Source organism: Pyrus communis, chromosome 16 (genome assembly GCF_041283825.1).
Source record: "Pyrus communis isolate YQ-2024b chromosome 16, ASM4128382v1, whole genome shotgun sequence".
Taxonomy (NCBI): domain Eukaryota; kingdom Viridiplantae; phylum Streptophyta; class Magnoliopsida; order Rosales; family Rosaceae; genus Pyrus; species Pyrus communis.
The window spans coordinates 26336137-26359251 of NC_142580.1; the positions used below are offsets into that span (position 1 = coordinate 26336137).

Sequence of the window (23115 nt, forward strand, 5' to 3'; positions counted from 1 at the left end):
CAGTTCATTTGACTAGTTGCTTTCTAGCTCTCACAAACAAATATGGAGTTAAAATGGTTTTAATTTAAGTTTTTAATGCATGGGTTCCATTAACAACTAGTAGATGAAAACTAAAATCAATTTTAATTGTTTTTTAATAGTTAATGTAAATATGGGACCCAATATTTTAATAAAATAATATTTGACACATTCATTTAAAATGAAGAAGATTTAACATTTCAACAGAAAAAGAAGATTTAACATCTAGAATGAGGATCCTCTTTGTGAGGATTATGAGAATTCTCCAATCACATCATTTCATCGTATATTGTGCGGTCATATATCATTATAATTTTTTTTATTTAAAATTGAATATAAACAGTATCTGATGAAAATTAACTACACGATGTACGATGAACATATGTGATTGGAGGATCCCGGGGATCCTCTCTCTAACATCTATTGAATTGGTTTGTGAGGATCTGGAGGAGATCCTCTCTTTAACATCTATATTGAATTGGTCACATCAACAAGCAAATAAATTTTTGACATATTATATTTGATCTCTTTTAAAGATGCTCAAAGAGTGTTTAAATATTAGTGAAGGGCACAATCATCTTTCCACATTGAGCAAACTTGAAAGCCGTTCCTAGTTTTTTTTTTTTTTTTAAGATTTGGAAATGTCAAATTTTAAACATAAAATTCAAATTTGACAACTAATGCGGTACTTTGACATATTTTAAAGTTTTGGTTTTACCCGATATGTCAAATAAAACTTGCATTATTATAAATGTTTGAAAATAAAAAACAATAACAAAATTAATAAAATGTGTTTAATAGTCAATTAAAAAGGGATGCCAATCCATGTCATGTAACATCAAATATGACTTTTAGATTAGAGAACGTTGTTGCTGCTTTATTTACTGTTAATACTGATTTGAACATTTGAACATATTCTTTAGAGATGCTCTGAGTTACAAACTGGGTAAAACAAAAAAAACCGTTGCAAGATTTTTATTTTATTTTTTCTATTGTGAATTTGCCCTTTTTTGGGCAACAAATATGTTTGGATTTTTAGGACATTTATTGTTGTTTGGAGATAAGTAAGGTTTATCACACAACAAAAGAAAACAAAATAGAAGTATTTTAAGCAGGTCCAGGAGAGAAATATAAACCAAATTAAAAGTTGAACACAAAGCGTCGCCGTTTTGAAATAAAACAGAAATTCTGAGCGAACCAATAAAAAGCCTAATAAACCAAACTCCAGCACATTGCATACCCCACCTTCCCTTCTCTTACCTCCTCCTTTCTCTCTGTCTCTGCAATTTGCAAACATGGCGGAATCGGTGGAGCTTCCCACTCGCCTCGGCATCCTTCCTTTCCGAAACAAGGTCCTCCTACCCGGCGCCATCATTCGAATTCGCTGCACTTCACCCAGCAGGTACCTTTCAGCCTTAAATCTTTCTCTTTTGATTGATTGGTTTCTGTTTGATTCATGAGAATTTATTTTGCATCTACTGGAATTGATAGCTGTTTCAGCTCAGCTCAAACTTTATAGCTCTGCAATTACTCAGCTCAGCTCAAACATTCCCGCGACTGAAAATGTTGCATATTGTGTTCTTAGTCAGCAGTAATTTCAAATGCGAATTTTTTTTTCTTTTTTCTAGGTTTTGATCATTATATGGGTATTGAACTGTGAATTTCTGAGTGATTGATTATGGAATTGATAAAATTGGGGAATTTGATTAATGTAGTGTCAAATTGGTGGAGCAAGAGTTGTGGCAGCGCGAAGAGAAGGGGTTAATTGGTATTCTTCCCGTTCGAGATGCTGCTGATGCAGCGACTGTGGATCCTGTGGTGTCTCAAGGTGATTCTGCTTATTTCACAATTTGATACGGATGGGTGGATGCCTTTAGTTAATGGCACATCTAAGAGGTTTTTTTCATTGTTGTTGGGAACGTGTCTACTTTTAGGTGTGGGAACTGATTCTGGTGAAAGAAGCTCTAGAGTTCAAGTTGGTGCATCTGATTCTCACAGGCTTGATGGAAAAAATCAGCAGGAAGTTATTCATTGGCATTCAAGGTATTAAATTTGTTTCTTGTGCATTGGGGTTTTATGCTATATTACAACTTAACATTACAGATAACATGGCAGTCCATGTAATTATGTCATGCACTGCGACTTTCTTTATTTCAATCAGTTTAACTTTCTTTAACACTGGAATGGGCCATTTACAAGGTTTTTGGATTCATCCTACATTTCACTGACTTTCTGTTTTTACAGTGTTTGTAAACTAATTATGTTGATTAAAATTTATATTGATATCCTTAGGGGAGTTGCTGCACGGGCTTTACATCTCTCAAGAGGAGTTGAGAAGCCAAGTGGGAGGGTTACGTATGTAGTTGTCCTTGAAGGTTTGTGTAGATTCAACGTCCAGGAACTTAGCACAAGAGGAACATATTATACTGCACGAATTTCTCCACTTGAAATGACAAAGACTGGTATGTTGTCAATTTAGTATGTGGGTTTTTTTTCAGTAGAAGATATTCGGGTTTATTGGTTAGTTTGCTACATTATTGCCCCAAGATCTGTTTCTTTGGTTTGAATTTTCTTTTCTGCTACAGTAACATGAAGTTGTCTTCAGACTTCAAATCTTAAGTGTTTGTTTAATGTTACCTCTGCACGTATATCACATTCCGTTATGTATTTGGTCCTGGTTCATTAGTTCATTAGCGACATGCTTTCCATGACTATGGTTGTTGGTGAAAGTTCTCTCTCTCTCTCTCTCTTTCTCTCTCTCACACACACACACACACACACACACATGCGCGAACGCACATACAGGCACACAGACACATGCGCACACGGACACAAACCACATTAATATTGTTCCTGAGAATCTGACTGAATAAGGCATGCCCCATAACTGATCTGTCAGTGATTATTGAAGGTCCTCGATGTGAAAGGTATAAATTCCTGAATCATTGTTTCTCACAAAGAGCTAGTTAGATATCATTGGTTACTATGTTTTCCTCTCTAAACAATAATTTTTTTTTTCAATGTTTTATCCTTAAAATATGTAAATTTTCTTGTATCTTCCAATGTATTGATCTGAATGTGTCATGTGGTTTATTTGAGGTATTGTTGTCCCTAAAGTGCTTTATGGTTGTGATGAGTTTGTCATGATCACATTATATGTAGAATCTTAGGTGACTTTTGTGCCCTTATCTACCAATACGTTGAGTTGCTTTATCTTTCTTATCTTAATGAGAAATGGAGCAAGTGGAGCAAGATCCGGACTTCGTATCGTTGTCTCGCCAATTCAAAGCAACTGCTACGGAGCTGATTTCTGTTCTTGAGCAGGTAATGCTTGTGATGTTAGCATCTTTAAGTGAATAAAATCACGTGGACACGAAGAGTCTTGCCTTTTTCATTTTTATTTCTTTTTTTGTTTGGTGTTTTGTGAATATTTAGTTCTGAGTTGCTCGGTGGTATCATACCAAATTTACTCAAAGTAATAAGTCATGTAGGTACATATAGGAAACTACAAAACTCGACACACTAATACGTATGTATGTATATGTACCCTCTCTAAAAAATTTTGACCTCCTTTTCAAGTTGTGAGGCTGAGTGCCCTTGGTTGACAAATTTCCTGTCTTTCAAATTGTTTTTCGTTTTTTGTTGTGGTTCATGCTTAAGGTTTGTAGGGAATATCGTTTGCCTGAAATTCCTTAATTTAGTTGAAGAGCATCAACTAGGCTTATGTTATATATTCTAGCCAAATATTGATATTGTTAGACATATCCATATACATATTTACATGTTATTGCTGATAGTATTAACTCTGCTGATAAAAAAATTTTGTAGCCTTTTATTTTTTAAATTGGTAACTCCCATTTCATTTGTGTTGCAGAAACAAAAGACTGGGGGAAGAACAAAAGTTCTTCTGGAGACAGTTCCGGTTCACAAGTTGGCAGACATATTTGTTGCTAGCTTTGAGATAAGTTTTGAGGAGCAATTGTCTATGTTGGATTCAGTTGATCTGAAAGTAAGACTTTCCAAAGCTACTGAGCTAGTTGACAGGCATTTGCAGGTAATTATTGATTCACTGGTGCTGAAGTTTAGCATGTCACATCTTATCATCTTTATACTTCCACAAGTTTTTAAGCAGTCATGTTGATGTTACCTTGTGACAGTCTATACATGTAGCAGAGAAGATTACACAAAAAGTTGAGGGTCAATTGTCAAAATCACAGAAAGAGTTTCTTTTGCGTCAGCAGGTTTGCACTCTCACATCAGCTTCGATTTTCTGAGGGAGTGAAATATTAGGGTAATCAGGTTTTTAGTGATAAAAGTATTGTTCTTGTTAGTTCTGTTTTTTTTTTAGAATTTTGTTTGGTAGTATTTTCAGGCGTTTTGTTATTTTTGAAGTGCCTTAGCAAATTTTGGGTGGAACGAATAAGCAATTCAGTTAGAATTTTCCTGAACTAATTGATTATGTGCAAATTTGGTCTTTACAGGAAACTATTAAACTGTTTTTTTTCCTTCTAAAATACTAATTTATGAATGAAGGTGAATGTGCTAATTTTGTGGTGAGGGTGGGCCAAATAGTTATATTTTCTCAAGCAACCCAAAAGCTTTTATCCGTCAAATTAGTTGCCCTCACATTTTTACAATGTATTAAAAGCATGAGGTGTGGGCGAGGCATCCGAGGGATAGCGCGGCCTAGGCGTGAGGCGAAGCCTTACAGGACTTAAATTTTTTAATATATACACTGAGGTTACACATATATTATATTAAAAAAAAAGAAGATTATTAATCAATAATCACCCTGAGCACACATATATATTATAAATATATATGCACACACATATATATATATATATATATATAATAGAGGATGAAAAGCACAATGAACACACATATAACAATGCACGCAGACAACACACACATCCATTATATAAAAAAATAAAAATCAGAAAAAAAAGGCAGAGAGACAATAGTGCAAGGAAGAGGTATGAGGCAGCTAAAACCCTACCCAAAATTTGGGTTTGGGAGTTTTTTAAAAAAAAAAAAAAAAAAAAACAAAAAACCCTAAGGCGCGCCCAGGAAGCTCCGGCGAAGTCTTCCGCCCACTCCCTCAAAACAGAGGCGGCAACCCTCACGCCCAGCCTTAGAGGACGCCTAGGCACGCCTTGAGGCGAGCCTTTTAAAACATTCCATTTTTATGATGTTTAAACTCAATGAGGGATTTTTTTTTTATATATATAAATAAAATCAAAAGAATTGTGAGAATGAAGCAATGTCTTTCTAATTTACTGTGTGTAAGACTAGAAAAATTTAACAAGTTCTAAATGTAAATATATGTCAGTTGACAAGTTAGCTTTAATCATGCACATGTAAAAATTTCTAGGTTGGCACAATATATTGTAGTGCTGGAGGACTTGGGTATCTAATAGGGCTTTTTATTAAAAAAAAAAAAAAAAGATAATTATTTCAGAGGTATTTCTGATTTGTCATGTGTGTAGCTATGGAAAGTTTGAAAAGCATACAAGTCATCTTTTGTTATTCGTGGAAAGTTAGAGGCTTCTTGAGTGGATGAAATTTACTTTATAGTTTTTACTTATAGAGTTATTGGTAGTGCTTTTTTCTCCTAAGGGGTGCAAGATATTTAGTTTGTATTTTTTTCTGTTCATATCATGGACAATGATGCATGTGGATGTTAAAAAAAACAAATATTATTGAGGACATTAGGTAGATTTACATGTTAGATGTTTTGGAATCTAAATAAACCTTCCTCTGAATTGGACACACATACTGTTTTCTTTTATCATTTAGTTGACTGACTTTTGTTCCAATTCCTTTTCTGCTCTATGAAATGTATTGTAGATGAGAGCTATAAAAGAGGAGCTTGGCGACAATGATGATGATGAAGATGATGTAGTTGGCTTGGAAAGAAAGATGCAAAGCTCAGGAATGCCTTCAAACATTTGGAAGCACGCACAGAGGGAGTTGAGGTATGATTTGGTTGGTATAAAGGAATAAGGATTACTGCATTCCAGTGTGCCAGTAAAGTAGTCTCTTCCTTTTGTTTCCCACTAAAAAAATTGTCATACTATAGATACTAGTATACTAAAACTTTGATGTAATCTTAATATCGAGTAAGATATGATTATGATTCCTCTTACAAAAAAGTGTCTTCCAACAAGGGTTTTGGAGAAAATGGACTGATCTCACAATTATTGGTGCCCGGTATCATATTATCTTGACATCTTTGCGGATGTTGGCATGTTAAAGTTGGTTTGAATTTATTGTTCTTAAGATAGTAAAAAAGATATCCCCAAGTGTATAATAGTGCACTTAAAATCTGAAGCCACTTCCAAATATGCAGCTTTACACAATGTCTGGGGCCACTAATTCTTGGGCGTCAGTGGTACTAAGATTAAAGAATTTAGGTTTTGTAAAGTTGGATCTAGATTTGGTTGTAAAGCCAAGAGGGTCTACTTGCCTTCATTGTTTTGTTCCAGTACAGAGTCTTTTACTTCAAGTTTTAGAGTTTAGTGGGTCTCATATCATTTATTATATTAAAATTTTCTCCTCATGTTTCAGGAGGCTGAAAAAGATGCAACCCCAACAACCTGGATATACTAGTTCACGTGTTTACCTAGACCTTCTTGCTGATCTTCCCTGGCAGAAGGCCAGTGAAGAATATGAATTGGATTTAAGGGCTGCAAAAGAACGTCTTGACAGTGATCACTATGGTTTAACTAAGGTCAAGCAGCGGATTATTGAGTATCTGGCTGTTCGCAAGGTGGATGATTGTGTAGTTTTTGTCTGATTATTTGAGTATTTTGTATTTAAAATTTAATGTTCATATGTTAGTTATGTGTTGCAGCTCAAACCAGATGCCAGAGGTCCCGTGTTGTGTTTTGTTGGACCGCCCGGTGTTGGAAAAACGTCTTTGGCATCATCTATTGCTGCTGCTTTGGGCAGAAAATTTATACGCATATCCCTTGGTGGTGTTAAGGATGAGGCTGATATTCGAGGACATAGGAGGACATACATTGGAAGCATGCCGGGTAGACTCATTGATGGATTAAAGGTATACTTTCATTCAAGTAAACATTTTCATGGACTTATGGTGTGATCAGTCATGGCTCATAAATAAAATGCTATCTCTTAAGTGTATCGAACCATTAAAAAAAAAAAAAAAAAAAAGACAAAATAGAGTCTTTTGTAATTGATAAGTGATAATGCTTGTCTATCTCATTTGTCACTGCCTTTAAACAAACAATTTTCATAATTGAGCAAACCTCTTTTGTGCTTTCTTTTTGTATGTGGCTTAGTGAACACAACAACAAAAACTACGTATCCGTACCCACCCCCAGCAGAGTATAGGATTGATGTAGTAGGACTTATGCTAAATTTATTCTTAATTATTTTGTATTCCAGAGAGTAGCTGTTTGCAATCCGGTCATGCTGCTAGATGAAATTGACAAGACAGGTTCTGATGTGCGCGGTGATCCAGCTTCAGCTCTACTGGAGGTTCTTGATCCTGAACAAAATAAAACATTCAATGATCAGTATCCTGTTCTTTTTATGCCTTATTTCGGTCAAATTCTTATTTAATTAATCTGAAAACGTCCTCATGTTGTAATTTGTAGTGATTTTGGGTTTGATCTATATGCATATCTTACGCTTAACTCTTGCAGAAAATCTTCTTTTACATAAAATGAAGATATAGTTGCTATCAAAATGGCCCATGATATGATTGCTTGGCTTAATGTCACTTGGTTGCTTAGTTTTACTGGGATATTTTTTTTTTTTTTTCTTTTAGAAAAGTAAGGACGCTGCTTTTCCTAGATCCATTTCAAATACCATTGCAAGCATGATTTCTACGTGAAAGTGGTTCCTTAATTCAAGACCTATAGCTATTTGAATGTTCCCTTCGACCTTTCAAAGGTGATTTTTGTGGCAACTGCAAATAGGGTGCAGCCTATTCCGCCGCCACTCTTGGACAGGATGGAAGTTATTGAGTTGCCTGGATATACACCTGAAGAAAAACTGAAGATAGCCATGCACCATTTAATTCCCCGAGTTCTTGATCAGCATGGTTTGAATTCTGAATTTCTTAGAATCCCAGAGGTAAGTTCATTCTGGCCTTGTATCAAGTAGTAATGGTGTTGAACTTGTGGTTTCTCCAGAGTTTCTTCTTTAGATCTAAAAATACTAAAATAGGCACCCTCTTTCTGGCGTCCAGTATCAAATTTTATGTCACAACTCACAAAACAACGGTTACATTCATGACCAATGTTGGTGTATATGAGAATGTCACATTGAGAGTCGTCTGCCTACTGTGGCAGGCCATGGTGAAACTTGTCATTCAAGGGTACACTAGAGAGGCTGGTGTTCGGAATCTGGAGAGAAACTTGGCTGCCCTGTCTCGTGCAGCTGCAGTAAGAGTTGCAGAGCAAGAACAAGCTGTCTCTCTGAGCAAAGATGTGCAATCGCTTGCTTCACCACTACTCGAAAACAGACTTGCTGATGGAGCTGAATTGGAAATGGAGGTTATTCCGATGGGTGTGAATAATCATGAGATATCAAGCACTTTCAAGATTGCTTCGCCATTGACTGTGGATGAGGATATGCTGGAGAAAGTATTAGGGGTAATTATTCTCTTTTTAAAATCATTAAAAAAAAAAAAAAAAGTTGCTTCATAATTGGACTTAGCAGTGTTTCCTTGGAATTTAGAAACTCGATTAGTTTGACTTGTCAATGGATTTGATACTGTACCATTTTGACGAGTCTTATAATGTCAAAATGTATATGTAAATGAATATGTAGGATACTTTTGAAGCGAGTTTTGGGTTCAAGGAATACTTTTCATGATCAACGTATCATGGTTTTACCATGTTATAAATTTTCAGCTTGACATGATCGTATTGCTCAAGAGATTCCAGCTTGACATGTAATATTGATTGAGAGATTCTGAGGTAGTCTGTTTGTATTGTAATGCAGCCTCCAAAGTTTGATGACAAAGAAGCTGCAGAACGAGTTGCAACACCTGGTGTGTCTGTTGGGCTTGTTTGGACTGCTTTTGGTGGAGAGGTCCAATTTGTGGAGGCTACAGCAATGGGGGGAAAGGGTGAATTACATCTCACTGGTCAACTTGGAGATGTTATCAAAGAATCAGCACAAATAGCATTGACATGGGTAATATTTGCCTTCTAATTAATTTTATTTATCTGAAGTATTACTATTAATGCCTGTTCTTCATCACGAGTCAAACATTTCTGCCCTGTAAAAGTTAAGGTTATGATTTATTGATACTGAGGATTTTACTTATGTCTCAGGTGAGAGCCAGGGCAAGGGATCTTAACTTGTCAACAGCTGAGGCAGCCAATCTTTTGGAAGGTCGTGATGTTCACATACACTTTCCTGCTGGGGCTGTACCCAAGGATGGACCCTCAGCGGGTGTTACTCTGGTAACTGCACTGGTTTCCTTGTTCAGTCAGAGAAGAGTAAGAGCAGATACAGCAATGACTGGAGAAATGACATTGAGGGGTCTTGTACTACCTGTTGGTGGTGTCAAGGATAAGGTATGCTTACTCTCCTCATGGTACTAATCTAGTTATGATAATCCGTGACTCTTTAAGTAAGTCTGTCTGCATGTACAACACATGCTATATGAACTGAATGGTTTTGGAGTCTAGTCATATTCATGCTTTACTACAATTACTGCCCTGTCAGGTGTTTTGACTTGTATCCTGTTGGGCATGTTGGCGTTATCATTAATGTGACCTTGTTTTTTTGTAGAGACGTAGTATACCATCACCAAACTTGTTTGGCATACAGATTTTCACTTTTCTTAGTACCTGTCATTTTTAAATCTCCTGGCTATACGACTCAAGAGTCATTCCATTTAGTATCTTTTTCAATAACCGTCATCTAGCGAAGTGGGATGTTTGATGGAAAATTGATTGGTTTGTTTGTTGGAATATGCTCATTCTCATTTGTCTTTAATTGGGCTTCTTGATCGTCAATGTTTACACCATTTTTTAGAAAGGTTTTGAGAAACGTTTTAAGCATATTTCGAGAAACTTGTGTCATTCCCAAAACACTTTTAGCACCTTTTTTCTTATATAATATTTAAAGGAACCTACAAACCACATGTGAGAAAAACTGCAGCAAAATTGTCTGCTTGATTTTCTTGGTGCATATCAGTAATGAGCCAGAGGCTATGTTTGATCATCTGAATCTATGTTGTTGTAGGTATTGGCAGCCCACCGTTGTGGTATTAAAAGAGTCATTCTTCCGGAGAGGAATCTGAAGGACTTAACTGAAGTACCATCAGCGGTTCTTTCCGGTCTTGAGGTAATTTTGGTTTTATTTGGCGGCAGGCTGTTGCCTGTAGATACCGTGTTTGGTTTCCGAAGGTGTGATGTGTGATTATGGTCGCAACATAATTTGTGATATTTTCCCATAACAGATAATACTGGCAAAGCGAATGGAAGATGTGTTAGAGCAGGCTTTTGAAGGCGGATGCCCCTGGAGACAGCACTCAAAGTTATGACAGGGCCTTAATGGGTGATGTTATACTTTTCTTCTTTCTGGTGATCGAATCGCCTTAGCTGGTTGCCGCTTGCATCTTGTGTATGGCGGCGCTTCATTTCGAGCAGCAGCTGCCTTGCCTGCAAAGGGTGAACAAGTAGTGAATCACTATGGCCGGTCCTGGCCGTGGAGTACGAGGAGTTAAAACTGCTCGTAAAGGGACGCAATCACTAGTCATTCGATCCGTTTTGAGATTTTTAATCAACTTTTCCCTCGGTTCTTCTGTTCCATGCTATCAATCTGTCAATTGTTTTTATTTTCTAAATAATCTTTGTAATTATTAGATTAAATATCTGTTATTTGTATAATATTAAGGAAAACTAATGAAAATGATTTGAAAATTTTAAGTTTTAATCAAAAGGGCAAAAATGTGCTGTAAGTGAATAGTTCTAGGTGTGATTTTTTAAAGTAAAAATGTCACTTTTGTCAAAAGTGAATAGTACCGAAAGTGTTTCGTTAAAACTCTCATAATATTATTGTTTAATTGAGCAAAGAAATACAGGCAAATTGACTTCCAAGGAATTACAAGAGAAAAAATATGTTTAATTGGGCTCGTGTAAAATGCTTTTATATTGAATAAATCTTTTTGGTGAAATTGATTTTAGGTTTTAAAGTGTTTTTTTTTTTTTTTTTTTTTTTTGAAAAAAGCATCAGATATGTGTTTCTTACAAGAAGCACTTCAAATATCTTTTTAGGATCTACTTAGATTTTTATTAAGGATTGGTTTTCAAAATATTTTCACCAAAAATCCTTTCGGAGGGACCTCGTAATAATCTCGGTCACCAAAACACAAATGAACCTCATTTGACAGAGCCTGGTTTGATGGATAATATGGTACTTGATGGAACTGAGTTAGTCTTAAGCAGGCTACTGAATTACTCATGAGCATCATCTGTCACTGCTACCGAAATGTCCTTTCAAGAGCGGTGCAACGAAAAAAAGGAGAACAACATATCGAGCTGAAACCAGATTAGGAGTTGAAGCCATACCTGCATCCATGAATTCACTCGACTCGGACAGTGATGCTGCTGAAGTTTGGGGTCACTCTGAAAGGGTAGACAACTGTAACCAGTAGCATAACTAAATTGTTAGACCCCATAAACCATATAGCAACTGTATTTTCATTCATATTTTCCTCTTTCAGGGAGAAAGTAGAAACAAGCAAAGGAAACAAGTAAAATGGTGAATTGAAAATACTTGAACCAAGAAAAAACAGCCTGCAGTACATTACCTAAACTACAAAAATTAGTCCTGCGGAAAACGATTAAAAATTACACATATGAGATATGAAAATTCCGAAGTCAGTTACGAAAACTCTTACTGTGGATGGAATAAAAGAAAGGCATACATTGAAAAGTTCTGCCACTCAAGGATTCTAATCCAAAGTCCCTCTAATCTTCTGCATCTGCTTTACTCCTCTTCTTTTTCTTCTTTTTCTCACTCTTATCAGCCTCACCATCACCAGCGCCGGCAGAAGCCACAGCACCATTGTCCTCAGCGTCTTTGTTTTTCTTCTTCTTTTTTTTCTCTGACTTTTCTGTTTCAGGTGAACCAGCTTCAACGTTATCCACAGTGCCATTCTCTTTGTCCTTTTTCTTCTTTTTCTTTTCGGACTTCTCAATTTCAGGCATTACTTCTTCGCCTTTGCTTTTCTTTACAGCAACTGGAACAGGGCTCTCTGTGGGTTCCTCTAGTTTGCGTTTACGCCCCTCCTTAGTTTCCTCTTCATCCTTATGTTTGTCCTTTTTCTTCTTCTTCTTCTCCTTGTCTACGAGAGCGGTCTCCTTCTCTGCCACAGCAGGTTCAGTGTCAAGCGCAGCAGCAGTTCTTGCAACAATAGAATCCCCACCTGCAGACAAAACCACATTCCTCATCCATTCTTGCGGAGTATTCTCAATGGGCTTCCCATGCTTATCCAATTTCCCTTCGGCAATCAACTTCTTCTTCATAGACGCCCTTGGTCCCAATCCCCACTTCCTTGGGTAAGTATCCCGATCCATTACCACCCTCTTAATCTTTGCCACCACACCATGATCACAAGTTGCCATCACAGCAGTGGTCATCTCGGCAATTCCCAATGCAATGGCTTCTCCTTTGGTAGTCATCAGCACAAGTTCCTCTCCAACCTCGATATCATTCTCAAACCTAAGCAGCCCAGGAATCATTAACTTGGCACCGTAGCAAATGGCATTCACTGCTGAGTCCTTGACAACCAATCTCTTATAACTGGTCAAGAGAACCTCAAGAGGCATGATGACCCTCCTCAAGTAACTCTCATCCCTATTAGTGTCATAAGCCCACTGAGCATCCATGACATCATGCATTGTGACCATGTTGTCTTTCTCGCCCATAATCCCAGACCTGACCCTCCTAAGCTCCTGCATATGACCTCCCACACCAAGCAGCAGACCCAAATGCACACAGAGTGTCCGCACATAGGTTCCTGCTTCGCAAGAAATCCAGAAAACAACCAAATGTTTATCCGTATCAAACTCAAGAAGTTTGCTTTCATAGATGGTCCTAATCCTAAGCTGCCTCTTGACTGCTGATATCAAAGGTGGCCTCTGAAAGACAGCCCCAGTAAGAGATTCAAGGGCCCGAGCCACTTTGGCAACATCAGGCACAGCTGAATGCAAGCGGGCAACACAAACATACTCTTTCCCTGCACCCTGCTGGGACTTGACAAGTCGTGTGGCTCGGTCAATGCAGACAATGAGATTACCTGTAACCTTAGGATCCAGAGTACCGCTGTGGCCAGTTTTCTCAACGCGAAGGATGCGCTTAATCCAAGCAACTACCTCGTGTGAAGAGGGGTTTGCAGGCTTGTCAAGATTGAGAACACCATATCGGATGTACTCGGCAAGAGGCCGCTTAAGTGGGGAGAACCCCGAGGGTAGAGGGGTGTAATGTCCAGTTCGAACATTGAGTCGGTCATAGTTTTTGAGAAGGATGGGCCACTGAGAGGTGTCCAAGGAGGGAGTTGAGCCCTGGGGCTTGATCATGAAGTCTCTGTCAAAATCGCTGTCTTTGTCCCTATGCTTCTTCTTCTTCTTCTTCTCTGAATCTGTCACTTTCTCCACAGCCTCAGTGGCCAATCGGTCATCATCAGATGAAACCATTTCCTGCACATTAGACAGAACAAAATATCGCTCATTTTCTTTAAGAAAAACCCCAACGAAACACAAACAGCAGGTACCGCCAACACCAAATTGAAGTTCGCTTCTGGGAAATTTTCTAGACAATACCTCATTATTATTTTGTCTTTTGTTTTGGTCATTCATTAATCATCACTCACAACAGATGTAGATTATATGCTCAGTGATAATACCTTTCCTATACACAGGATATACAAAACATACAGAAGTTATCATTGCAGCGGCATGCTTTGGTAGCATATGAACGACCATATCTCCTACCCAGTAACTTCTAGACACACACATACATGAAACCAGACACAACGGTGATTAGGTTTCCAACTTGTTTATCTAAACAGATTACTGCTCGCATCAATCAAACCCTTTGATTTTTCCACAAATGAAAAACTATCGACATACGAAACACAAAGGAAATAACTTGAAAAGCTTCAGAATTTTTTGTACCAACACGTTAAACAAGCGCACAAATACAAGAAAATAAAATTATCAAGCTCTGGAAGAAGTCGAGGAGATAAGGAGTACCTTCGATTTTTTATTCCAGCTGCTACCAAACCCTAGGGACTGAGACGGTTGAGAGAGAGAGAGAGAGAGAGAGAGAGAGAGTGAGAGAGATAGAGGGGCCACCCCGTCCGCGGTTCTCACTCACTCTTCGCTTTGCTTCTAAAACCCTGATCAGGGGTGTAAAAGCACCTTTTGATGACTAAAAGGACAATCTTGTCAACAGGCGCTAAGTGCTCTACGCGATACACATGAGGGTAAAGTGGATATTTCATTTCTGATTTAATTAAATTCATTACATAAATTACTTAAGTCTAAAATTGGGAAAAAAAAATATTTAAATGCACTATTCATCTTGACTGAATTGGGGCTTCATTTTTACTTACTCACCATTTTGTCGTTGGCTTTTTGGTTTTGGGCCTTTCTTCAAAAAAAAAAAAAGTGTTTGGGCTGGTGCATTTTGGGCCCGGAGTGGGCTGTCAAGTGGGTGGGGAAATTACCCTTTTGCCTACTTCAATCCAAATCAAACGGACATGATTTGGGGGCAGTTCGATTGCAACAACTCGTCCTTAATTATACGAATTTTCGGAATGTTGAGGGTAAATTGGTAATTTCACGTTAGGAGATATTTTCATGTTTGTCTTTTATGGGCTAGTTTTGTGTGCCATGTGGGACCCACATCCCACTCAACCTTTCATCCTCTCCCCGTGTCCTTCCCCCCTCCCCCTTCTCCCCCTCGCCCAAACTCTCGACACTCTCTTCTCTTTCTTTTCCCCCTCACTCTCTCAAACTCCTCCTCCTTCTCTGTCGAGCCGAGGCCCAAGACCCCCAACTTGCCATACTTTTCAGCATGCATTACCAACCACCACCATTTGTGGGCCTTCTCTCTCTCACTCTCTCTCTCTCTCTCTCTCTCTCTCTCTCTCCCTCCCTTTTGCGACTCTCCTTCTTAAGCCTCATTGTCCCTCTCTCCTTGTCTATGAAGCACAGCAACACCGAGCCTAGCACACCCCCCTCACCGGCTAGTTCCACCATCTCCAACTAGAAATTGCGAAAGTGACAAACCAAGTTTTTCGACGACCTTCGAGCGGTTTTCAATCAATTTCGGCCACGGAACACCAGTGGTATATTTCTATTCCTCTCCTCTGTAGCTTCAAATCCATATATGGGATGTTGGTTAGGGTTGCAATATGGAGCTAATCGAATTCTGTTTTGTTTTCCGGCCATTTTTTGCAGAAACCAACCCACTCAAGGCCTGAAATCGGGTCAATCTAACTTGCAACCCAAAACAAGATATGACCCTATGAGCCAACCCGGATGGAATATTCTTTAGAATTTCGACGCCTTGAGTCCGTTTTTAGTATTTGTTTAGTGAAATTTTGAATTTTTAACGTAGTTGGCCGACTCAACGTCTCAGTTGACTTTTTGGGTTGACCGTTGACTTGTCATGAAATTTGCCTGGGACCCCTCTTAGCCTAATTCAATGCCCTGATTCCAAATTTGGGCTCCGTTTTCCCAAATTCAATCATTTTAGTAGGGTTTTACTAATTGGTCCCTTTATGTGCTTAGATGTGTTTGTTAGTGGCAATCATGTCCTCTCTAATTTGCACGGCTCCTCGGCGACGGAGTATTTGTGAGTGGACACCTTCTTAAATTGCATGATTTTTATTAAATACTAGACTTGCATTCATGAAAAGCATGATTTCATGATTTCATGTTTTACGCATTATTTATGATGTATCGAACTTATGTTTTATAAAAGGTTTACAAGCTATTACTTTTATGCCCTACGATATATGATGGATTTAAGGATATGAATTTATGGTTTCACATGATTGATTTATTATAGTTTATGATAATGATTTGAGCTAGAATGCTCCTATTGATTTATGATATGATGCTTGAGCTTTTGAGCTCCGATGCTATGATTTGGAAAGATTATGTTTATGTTTTCGGTGCTTACTTAGTGGGTAATCATACAACAGATATACACAACATGAGTTTGTATTTGTCTATGGCCATGGCCATAAGACACAATTGGATGAACAGTGAGATATTTACGACATACTCCTAACTTTACTAGCAAAACCAGTGTCAGACAACTTCACTAGCCACAGCTAGTGTCAGTGTGTTATGTATATATCTTCTCTAGCGTAACCCAGAGTCGTACAACTTCACCTTTGGGTGATGGAACCTACCATGTTTCTTTAATGACATAACTCAGTGTTGTACAGCTTCATCCTCGAGTGATGGTTATGCTTTCGGGCGACTATGATTGACACACTCCAACCGAAAATAGGGCGTGTTGGTCGTCACGTGAAGGTGACGTAGCCATGTGCACGGTGCGGAAGCAATATTAATATAAGAAATGCAAATAAATAAAAACCAAACTAACTAGAGCACTAAATAAGATAAGGTGCAAGACGAAATAATTGTGAATTCACAACCAGAGTATAAGTAGCCTAAGTGCAGTCCAACAGGACGAATACTAATTACACAACACCAAAGGTAAACCTACAATGGTGACTGTCAGAGTTGTCATGGATTCCTCGCAAGCCACCAAAAAGCACTCTTAACTAGAACCTGGAGGGGCACAAAACAGAAAGTGTGAGTGGGCAAAAACAAAGCTTTTCAAAACCATTTCATTTATCAAAGATTGTAACCCCTCGCCGTAAAACCTGTATAATTTCCCAGAAAATAGAACACATATTTATACCACAACCATACTCAGAATAGCAAAATTCATAAATATGCCATGTCAAATATTTTCGCAATAAAATTTGTAAGCCAGGTGATATAAATCAATGCAAATGATATGTCAGCCGGAGTCACCTAACATGACCTGTACGGCTGAATCTAGAGCTCATCCATCTAGCCGGAGTCACAAAACATGACCTGTACGGCTCAAATCCACATCTCAACAAATATACCTACACACAAGTCAAAACCACCTAAAGTGGTCTGTACGACAGGACTGTGCACCTTACTTGGATCTAAGGTGAGCATATGGTGCGGGAGGTGAACATCACATGAAGAACTATTCCCTAACTCTGGGCGGGAGCACTAACATCGAGGTGCAGGTTTATGAGCTCTCAACACATCTCACATAATCATCAAGTAACATAAACAATCTACAACTCACCTGGTACTTACGTGAGCGTCCACCACGTCAAATCACAATATGCACACTATATTAATTCAATGATCTACGTATAAATCAATACGCATGGCATTTCTGGGAAAAATCTCAGGTATATAGGTATATACGGAAAACCAAAAGCCCACTCACTGATATGTGGAAGGGTTGTAGCCCCCAAGCCTCGATTGACTGCTCTCGTCCTGAGGGTAGGTCTCACCTATATGCGAAACAACTATATAAACGTTAATTTAAAGCACATAAACGAAACTGGCTAATAACTTCTCATACATTGCTCAAATGGGGTGTTTGAATATACCAACGTGATCTACTCAACACCACAAACATCCCCATATTTTTAAAATAATTTTTGGACCACCCATGCGCCGGCAAAGGCACAGCCAGACGCGCCCCCACTCTCAGCCAACCTGACGGAAACTTAACTACCGTTAGGAATATTTCGTGGAATATTCCGTTAAACATACCTGACACCTTTTAATCGCCGTTAGGAATATTCTGTTAAAGTTGATGGAATATTCTCCTTTCTTCTCCTGTGGATCGCCGGACTCTGCCACCGGTCGTCGTTTGTATCACCAGAAACTGGAAAATTTTCAAAGCTTGATATCTCCGCCATTTCTCAACCAAATTTCATAAAATTTGTCTCAAATTGAAGCTCTATAGGAGTACAACACGTTCTTACCTTTCAAAGGTCCTAAAACCAACGGGAAAATGGCCGGAGAAATCCTTGAAAACCGGCTAATCCTGCAAACCCATAACCAAGCTCATTTCGACGTCCAAACTTAACCAAAACTAACCTAACATGCTAGAGAAGACTAATGATTACCTTTGTAATTCTTAAAATCTGGTATAACCTCGACGATCACGTCGAAGCGAAATCGACTTCTCGTCGGAGTTCAAAGTTCTGGGGTTCTCGAGGTCCTTACTTCGCGTAACTGGTATGTACAAGTTTGTGAGACCACGAGGGAAGTGATGGTACCTTCCAAACACTCGATCCGTGAGAGTAACGTAGGTTAGGAGGTTGGTCAACCAGTGTAGAACAAAGAGAGTTCGAGAGAAAGAGAGAGAAAGATACAGGTTGCACGTGTGTGCGAGTGTGTGTATGTGTGTTCAGATTGGGCACCTAAAAAGCACTTAAGCTCTAATTGGGCTGCATGCCAAATCCATACAAAACAATACCAATTTCTAAATGGATCCAACAAGGTACGATATGAAATAATTGGTCCCATTCCTTAGCCCAATAACACACGTCACACAACGTTCAAGGGCAAAATAGACATTTCACACTGTCGATAAAAAAATAATTCGGGACGGGCTGTCATAATGATACCCCTAGTTAAGTACATTGTTTTATGATTTACGAGTTATTATTATTATTACTATTATTATTATTATTATTATTATTATTATTATTATTATTATTATTATTAATTACTAGCATATGGGCACACACAAAGTGTGTGAGAAAACTTTTTATTGGGAAGTTTTTTTATTTTTTATTTTTTATTTATTTATTTTTATTTATTTTTAATTAGAGATATGTTAGGATTACATGTAGGTGAGGTTTTGAAAGAAAAAAAAAACAGCAAAATTTGGTTGTGTGAAATTACATTTCTGCCCCATATTTCTTATTCATGTTTTGGTTTAATTAGAGGGTTAAACTGGTAATTTCATAGGGTTTTGGTTGACAATGAGTGTTTTGTTAATTAGTAGAGATTATCTCATTGTTATATAATATTCATTTCGTAGAATTATTGATTAGTTGTATGCTCTGAACACGTTCCCGCATTTGCATATTTCATTATATTTTAAATTTACATATTTTATTTACGTTCATCCTTTCTTCATAACTTACATGCATATTAAAATGGCTTCGTCACCCTAGTGTTTGGAGGATATCAGGATTGAGGCGTGTCAGTTTGGTTATTTTCCACTTGGGGGGGTTTTTGGTGTCGGTAGGGGCTGCACGAACTGGGGGAGAAAAAGATAGGGGTTGGTTGCAGAGAGAGGGTATGATGTGAGGGCTTCACAACACGATTTGAGGGAGAGAAAGAGAAAGGGTTGGGTGCAAATTTAAGGGTAGGTTTGAGGAAATTATTGAAAGTCAAGAGTGGGTATTGGGTATTCCATATGCAGCATCAGTCCTAGGCAGCATCAGTATGCAGTATCAGTCATCCCATATCGTCTAATAAAAGTCAAGAGTGGGTATCCGAAGCTATTGGTTAGGTGGATGATTAGGGTGTAGTTGTCACCTTATTTCTAGTTAGATCTTGTATCTTCTTTCCCATACTTGTAGGGTGGTTAGAAGCTTTTTGCCTTACCTTCTTTCTGCTCCCTATTTTATGGAGTTGTCGTGTAGGAGTGATTTAAAGGTGATCAGTGTGTTGATCCACCTTGCCCTATATATCTTTTATTCTTGTGTTGTTGTTTCTCTATGAAAGATAATACAAACAAACACTTAAAACTCAACATGGTATCAGAGTAGGAATAACCTGTCTTTGTGATATTCATTGCTTTATTCTTCAAGCTTTCTTTCAAAGCTGACGAAAACCCCATCCTTTAGTCCGATGCTGATAGCTCACCTGGAGCCAATCATTAAAATCAACCGTAGATTAATGTAAATCCAAATCAAAGGTTAAGTTTAGTGCTTCTAAATGAGTTCAACTGCTTACCATGGTCGAGGGTAGTTTCACTTGCCCTAGGAGGAAGATCAAAGCTAGGGTTCATAAATCGAAGTATTGAAGCTCCTAATACTTCCTCTACCACTTATAAATCTTGGCTTAGCAAGGATCTGTTGGTCATGTCCTGGCTCCTCAATTCTATGGAGAGAAAGATAGCTGAGATATTCAGCTACTCTGAGTCATCATTTCCGCTATGGAAGTCCGTGCAAGAAATGTATGGAAATCAGAATAATGTAGCCCGTGTGTTCCAACTTAAAAGAGATATCATGAGCATGCAACAAGATGGAAAACTTTTTTTGTTTAGCTACTTGGAAGTCTAAAAGGTATGCAGAATGAGTTAGAGGTATACTGTCCACATACAACGGACTCAAATCGAGATTTTTCGTTGATAGCCGTCGAAAAGTTTTGTCCCGTTACTTTATCTCTGAATGTTTGTTTTTTGTAATTTTTGGCATATGCGATCTCAAAGGATATACAAACATGTTTATCCCATCAAAACAATAGATTCACTAACACTTAAAGGTTTATTCATACTTTCATTAAGTATAACATAAGATTTTGTGGTATCCACTAGTGTAAATATGTTAAATTGAAGATCGAGTTTATTCATTGTATTCATATAGGGTCAAGGAGTGTAGCTGTGAAAAATCATCAAAATCAGAGTTAAAATAACCGTTAAATCGTGATCTTTCATTTATAATCGTTGAAAAGTTTTGTCCCGTTACTTGATCTCTGAATGTTTGTTTTTTGCAATTTTTGGCATATGCGATCTCGAAGTATATACAAACATGTTTGACGGTTGGATCGTTGAAACTAGTTTTGTAGAATGTGTATCCCATCAAAACAATAGATTCACTAACACTCACGAGTTTATTCATACTTTCATTAAGTATAACATAAAATTTTGTGGTATCCACTAGTGTAAATATTTTAAATTGAAGACCGAGTTCATTCATTGTATTCATATAGGGTTAAGAAGTGTAGCTGTGATCAAAATCAGAGTTAAAATAACCGTTAAATCGTGATTTTTGGTTCATAACTATCGAAATTTTTTGTCCCATTACTTGATCTCTGAATGTTTGTTTTTTGCGATTTTTTGCTGATGTGATCTCGAAGCATATACAAACAAGTTTGACGGTTGGATCGTTGAAATTAGTTTCGTAGAATTCGTATCCCATCAAGTTCAATGGGGTGTGTGTGTGTGTGTGTATATATATTTATTAAGTAGATTTAAATTTATTTATTTTGTACATATAATGTGACAGCGTGTCCTAGATTTTTCGTACTGGGGTGAAATGATGGTTTTGCCCCTAGTATTTTGTTTCGTTGTGTGGTTATTTTGGGGGTTTTGGTTGGCTGTTTTGGACCACACACATACACCCACACTCACCCTCATCCTTTCCCTATCCCGTATCCCTGTCTCTCTCTCTCTCTCTCTCTTTCTTTCTCTCTTTTCTTCACCATACGTACGGACAAGACCCATTGTGCTCGAAAACATCACGGATAGAGGAAGAAAACTACATATTTGTGCTCATGAAGTCCATAGGAGTTCAACCATACCCATTTCAGGTAAGGGAACCATCATTTTCACGTCAAACCCGAGATGTTCAAATCGGGGTACTGTTCATGCACACATTAATTTTGTGTTTTTGGGAATTTCAAGCTTGTAGGAAGCTTGGTGAGGTCCTTAGGAGGCTTAGGGTGGTTCGTTTGAAGGTTTTGGACGTCGGGATCGTGAGTTACAGGTTTGGCCGGATTTGGTGGAGTTTTTCCGGCTAGATTCCGTTGGTTTTAGTGCTTAAAAGTGGTAAGGATTTGTTCCTCTAGTTGTAAGCTTCATTTTGGTACCAATTTCGTGAAATTTGGGTGAAAAACGAGTGAGATACAAAGTTTGGAAGTTTCCCCGGTTTTCCGGCAACGGCGATGGCGCCGGAGTTTGGCCGAAGAATACGACGGAATATTCCGTTAGTTTGGACGGAATATTTCTAACAGCGTTGAAGGAATCCGTCAGAGTTAACGGAATATTCCTGATGGCGTTAACTGATGCCGTCAGTGTGCTAGGCACGTGCCTGCGCGTGGGCGGCGTGTGTGGCCGTGCCTTGGCCGGTGCGTGGGGGGCGTGCGGTGTCAAAAAATTATTTTAAAAATATGGAGATGTTCGTGAGGTTGAGGAGATCACGTTGGTGTATTCATACACCCCATTTGAGCATTGTATGAGAAGTTATTTCATAATGTTGGTTATGTGCTTTAAAATTAACGTTTTTATAGTTGTTTCGCATATAGGTGAGACCTATTCCGAGGATGAGCGCAGTCACTCAAGGCAAGGGGGTTACGACCCTTCTACATACCAGTGAGTGGGCTTTTGGTTTTCCTTATATACCTATATACTTGTGTTTTTCCTAGAAAGTGAAATGAAGCATCTATATGTTTTATATGCCATTCATTATGTTTGCCCGTTTAATTATGCATTATTAGTTGCATATATATATATATGCTTGGTGCTGTGGGCGCACAGGTAAGTGCCAGGTAAGTTATGGTTTATATTTATGTTTAGTAGTGATTTGCGATGTATAGAGAGCTCATAACCTGCACCCCCGGTGTTAGTGCTCCCGCCCAGAGTTGGGCACAGTCCTTCACGTGATGTTCACCTCCCGCACCACACGCTCATCTTGGATCCAAGTTAGGTGCACAGTCCTGTCGTACAGACCACATTGCCACATGAGACATTTCCAGAGTCCTAACAAAAATGGGATTTCGCAAGATTTCTATTAAGAGATGTTCTAACAATACTACCAAGAACTCAAAACTAGCTGAGATTTCCAATCTCAAAAGGATCAATTCTAACAACGGAAGAATGATGATGGAATTATTTGGTAAAATCTCTGGTGATACACGATTATCAATACATTATCTTAGGCCATCAACTTGCCTCAAATCTACAACTTTCCCCCTCAAGGGAAATCTTCGTTTTTTCTAAGGACATTGCCAAAATGATCATCTAAAATGTCGTGAAGACAACATAACTGTCCAAAACTTA

At 38.2% G+C, this 23115-nt stretch overlaps 2 protein-coding genes across 3 annotated transcripts; one reads left to right on the forward strand and one right to left on the reverse strand.

Moving 5' to 3' along the window:
- Nucleotides 1-1242: 1242 nt before the first annotated feature.
- On the forward strand, nt 1243-10959 carry LOC137730562 (lon protease homolog 2, peroxisomal). Its single transcript, XM_068469545.2, has 17 exons — nt 1243-1420; nt 1734-1846; nt 1953-2061; nt 2311-2480; nt 3251-3342; nt 3893-4072; nt 4176-4259; nt 5869-5996; nt 6589-6790; nt 6875-7081; nt 7432-7562; nt 7911-8124; nt 8343-8645; nt 8998-9192; nt 9333-9578; nt 10252-10353; nt 10469-10959. Exons 1-17 carry the CDS (start codon nt 1314-1316, stop codon nt 10550-10552), a joined length of 2667 nt encoding a protein of 888 aa, XP_068325646.2. The 5' UTR covers nt 1243-1313; the 3' UTR covers nt 10553-10959.
- Nucleotides 10088-14408, reverse strand: LOC137730563 (H/ACA ribonucleoprotein complex subunit 4). 2 transcript variants are annotated; one of them, XR_015957650.1, is made up of 4 exons: nt 14268-14408; nt 11939-13712; nt 11580-11652; nt 10088-10670 (listed from the first exon to the last, which is right to left on the reverse strand). XR_015957650.1 is itself a non-coding variant. In XM_068469546.2 (2 exons), the coding sequence occupies exon 2, from the start codon at nt 13707-13709 to the stop codon at nt 11982-11984; it is 1728 nt and encodes a 575-aa protein (XP_068325647.2). In that variant the 5' UTR covers nt 13710-13712; nt 14268-14408; the 3' UTR covers nt 11696-11981. The 2 variants fall into 2 exon arrangements, 1 of the variants encoding a protein (XP_068325647.2); XM_068469546.2 differs by lacking the exons at nt 10088-10670; nt 11580-11652 and having other exon boundaries at nt 11696-13712.
- Nucleotides 14409-23115: the final 8707 nt, after the last annotated feature.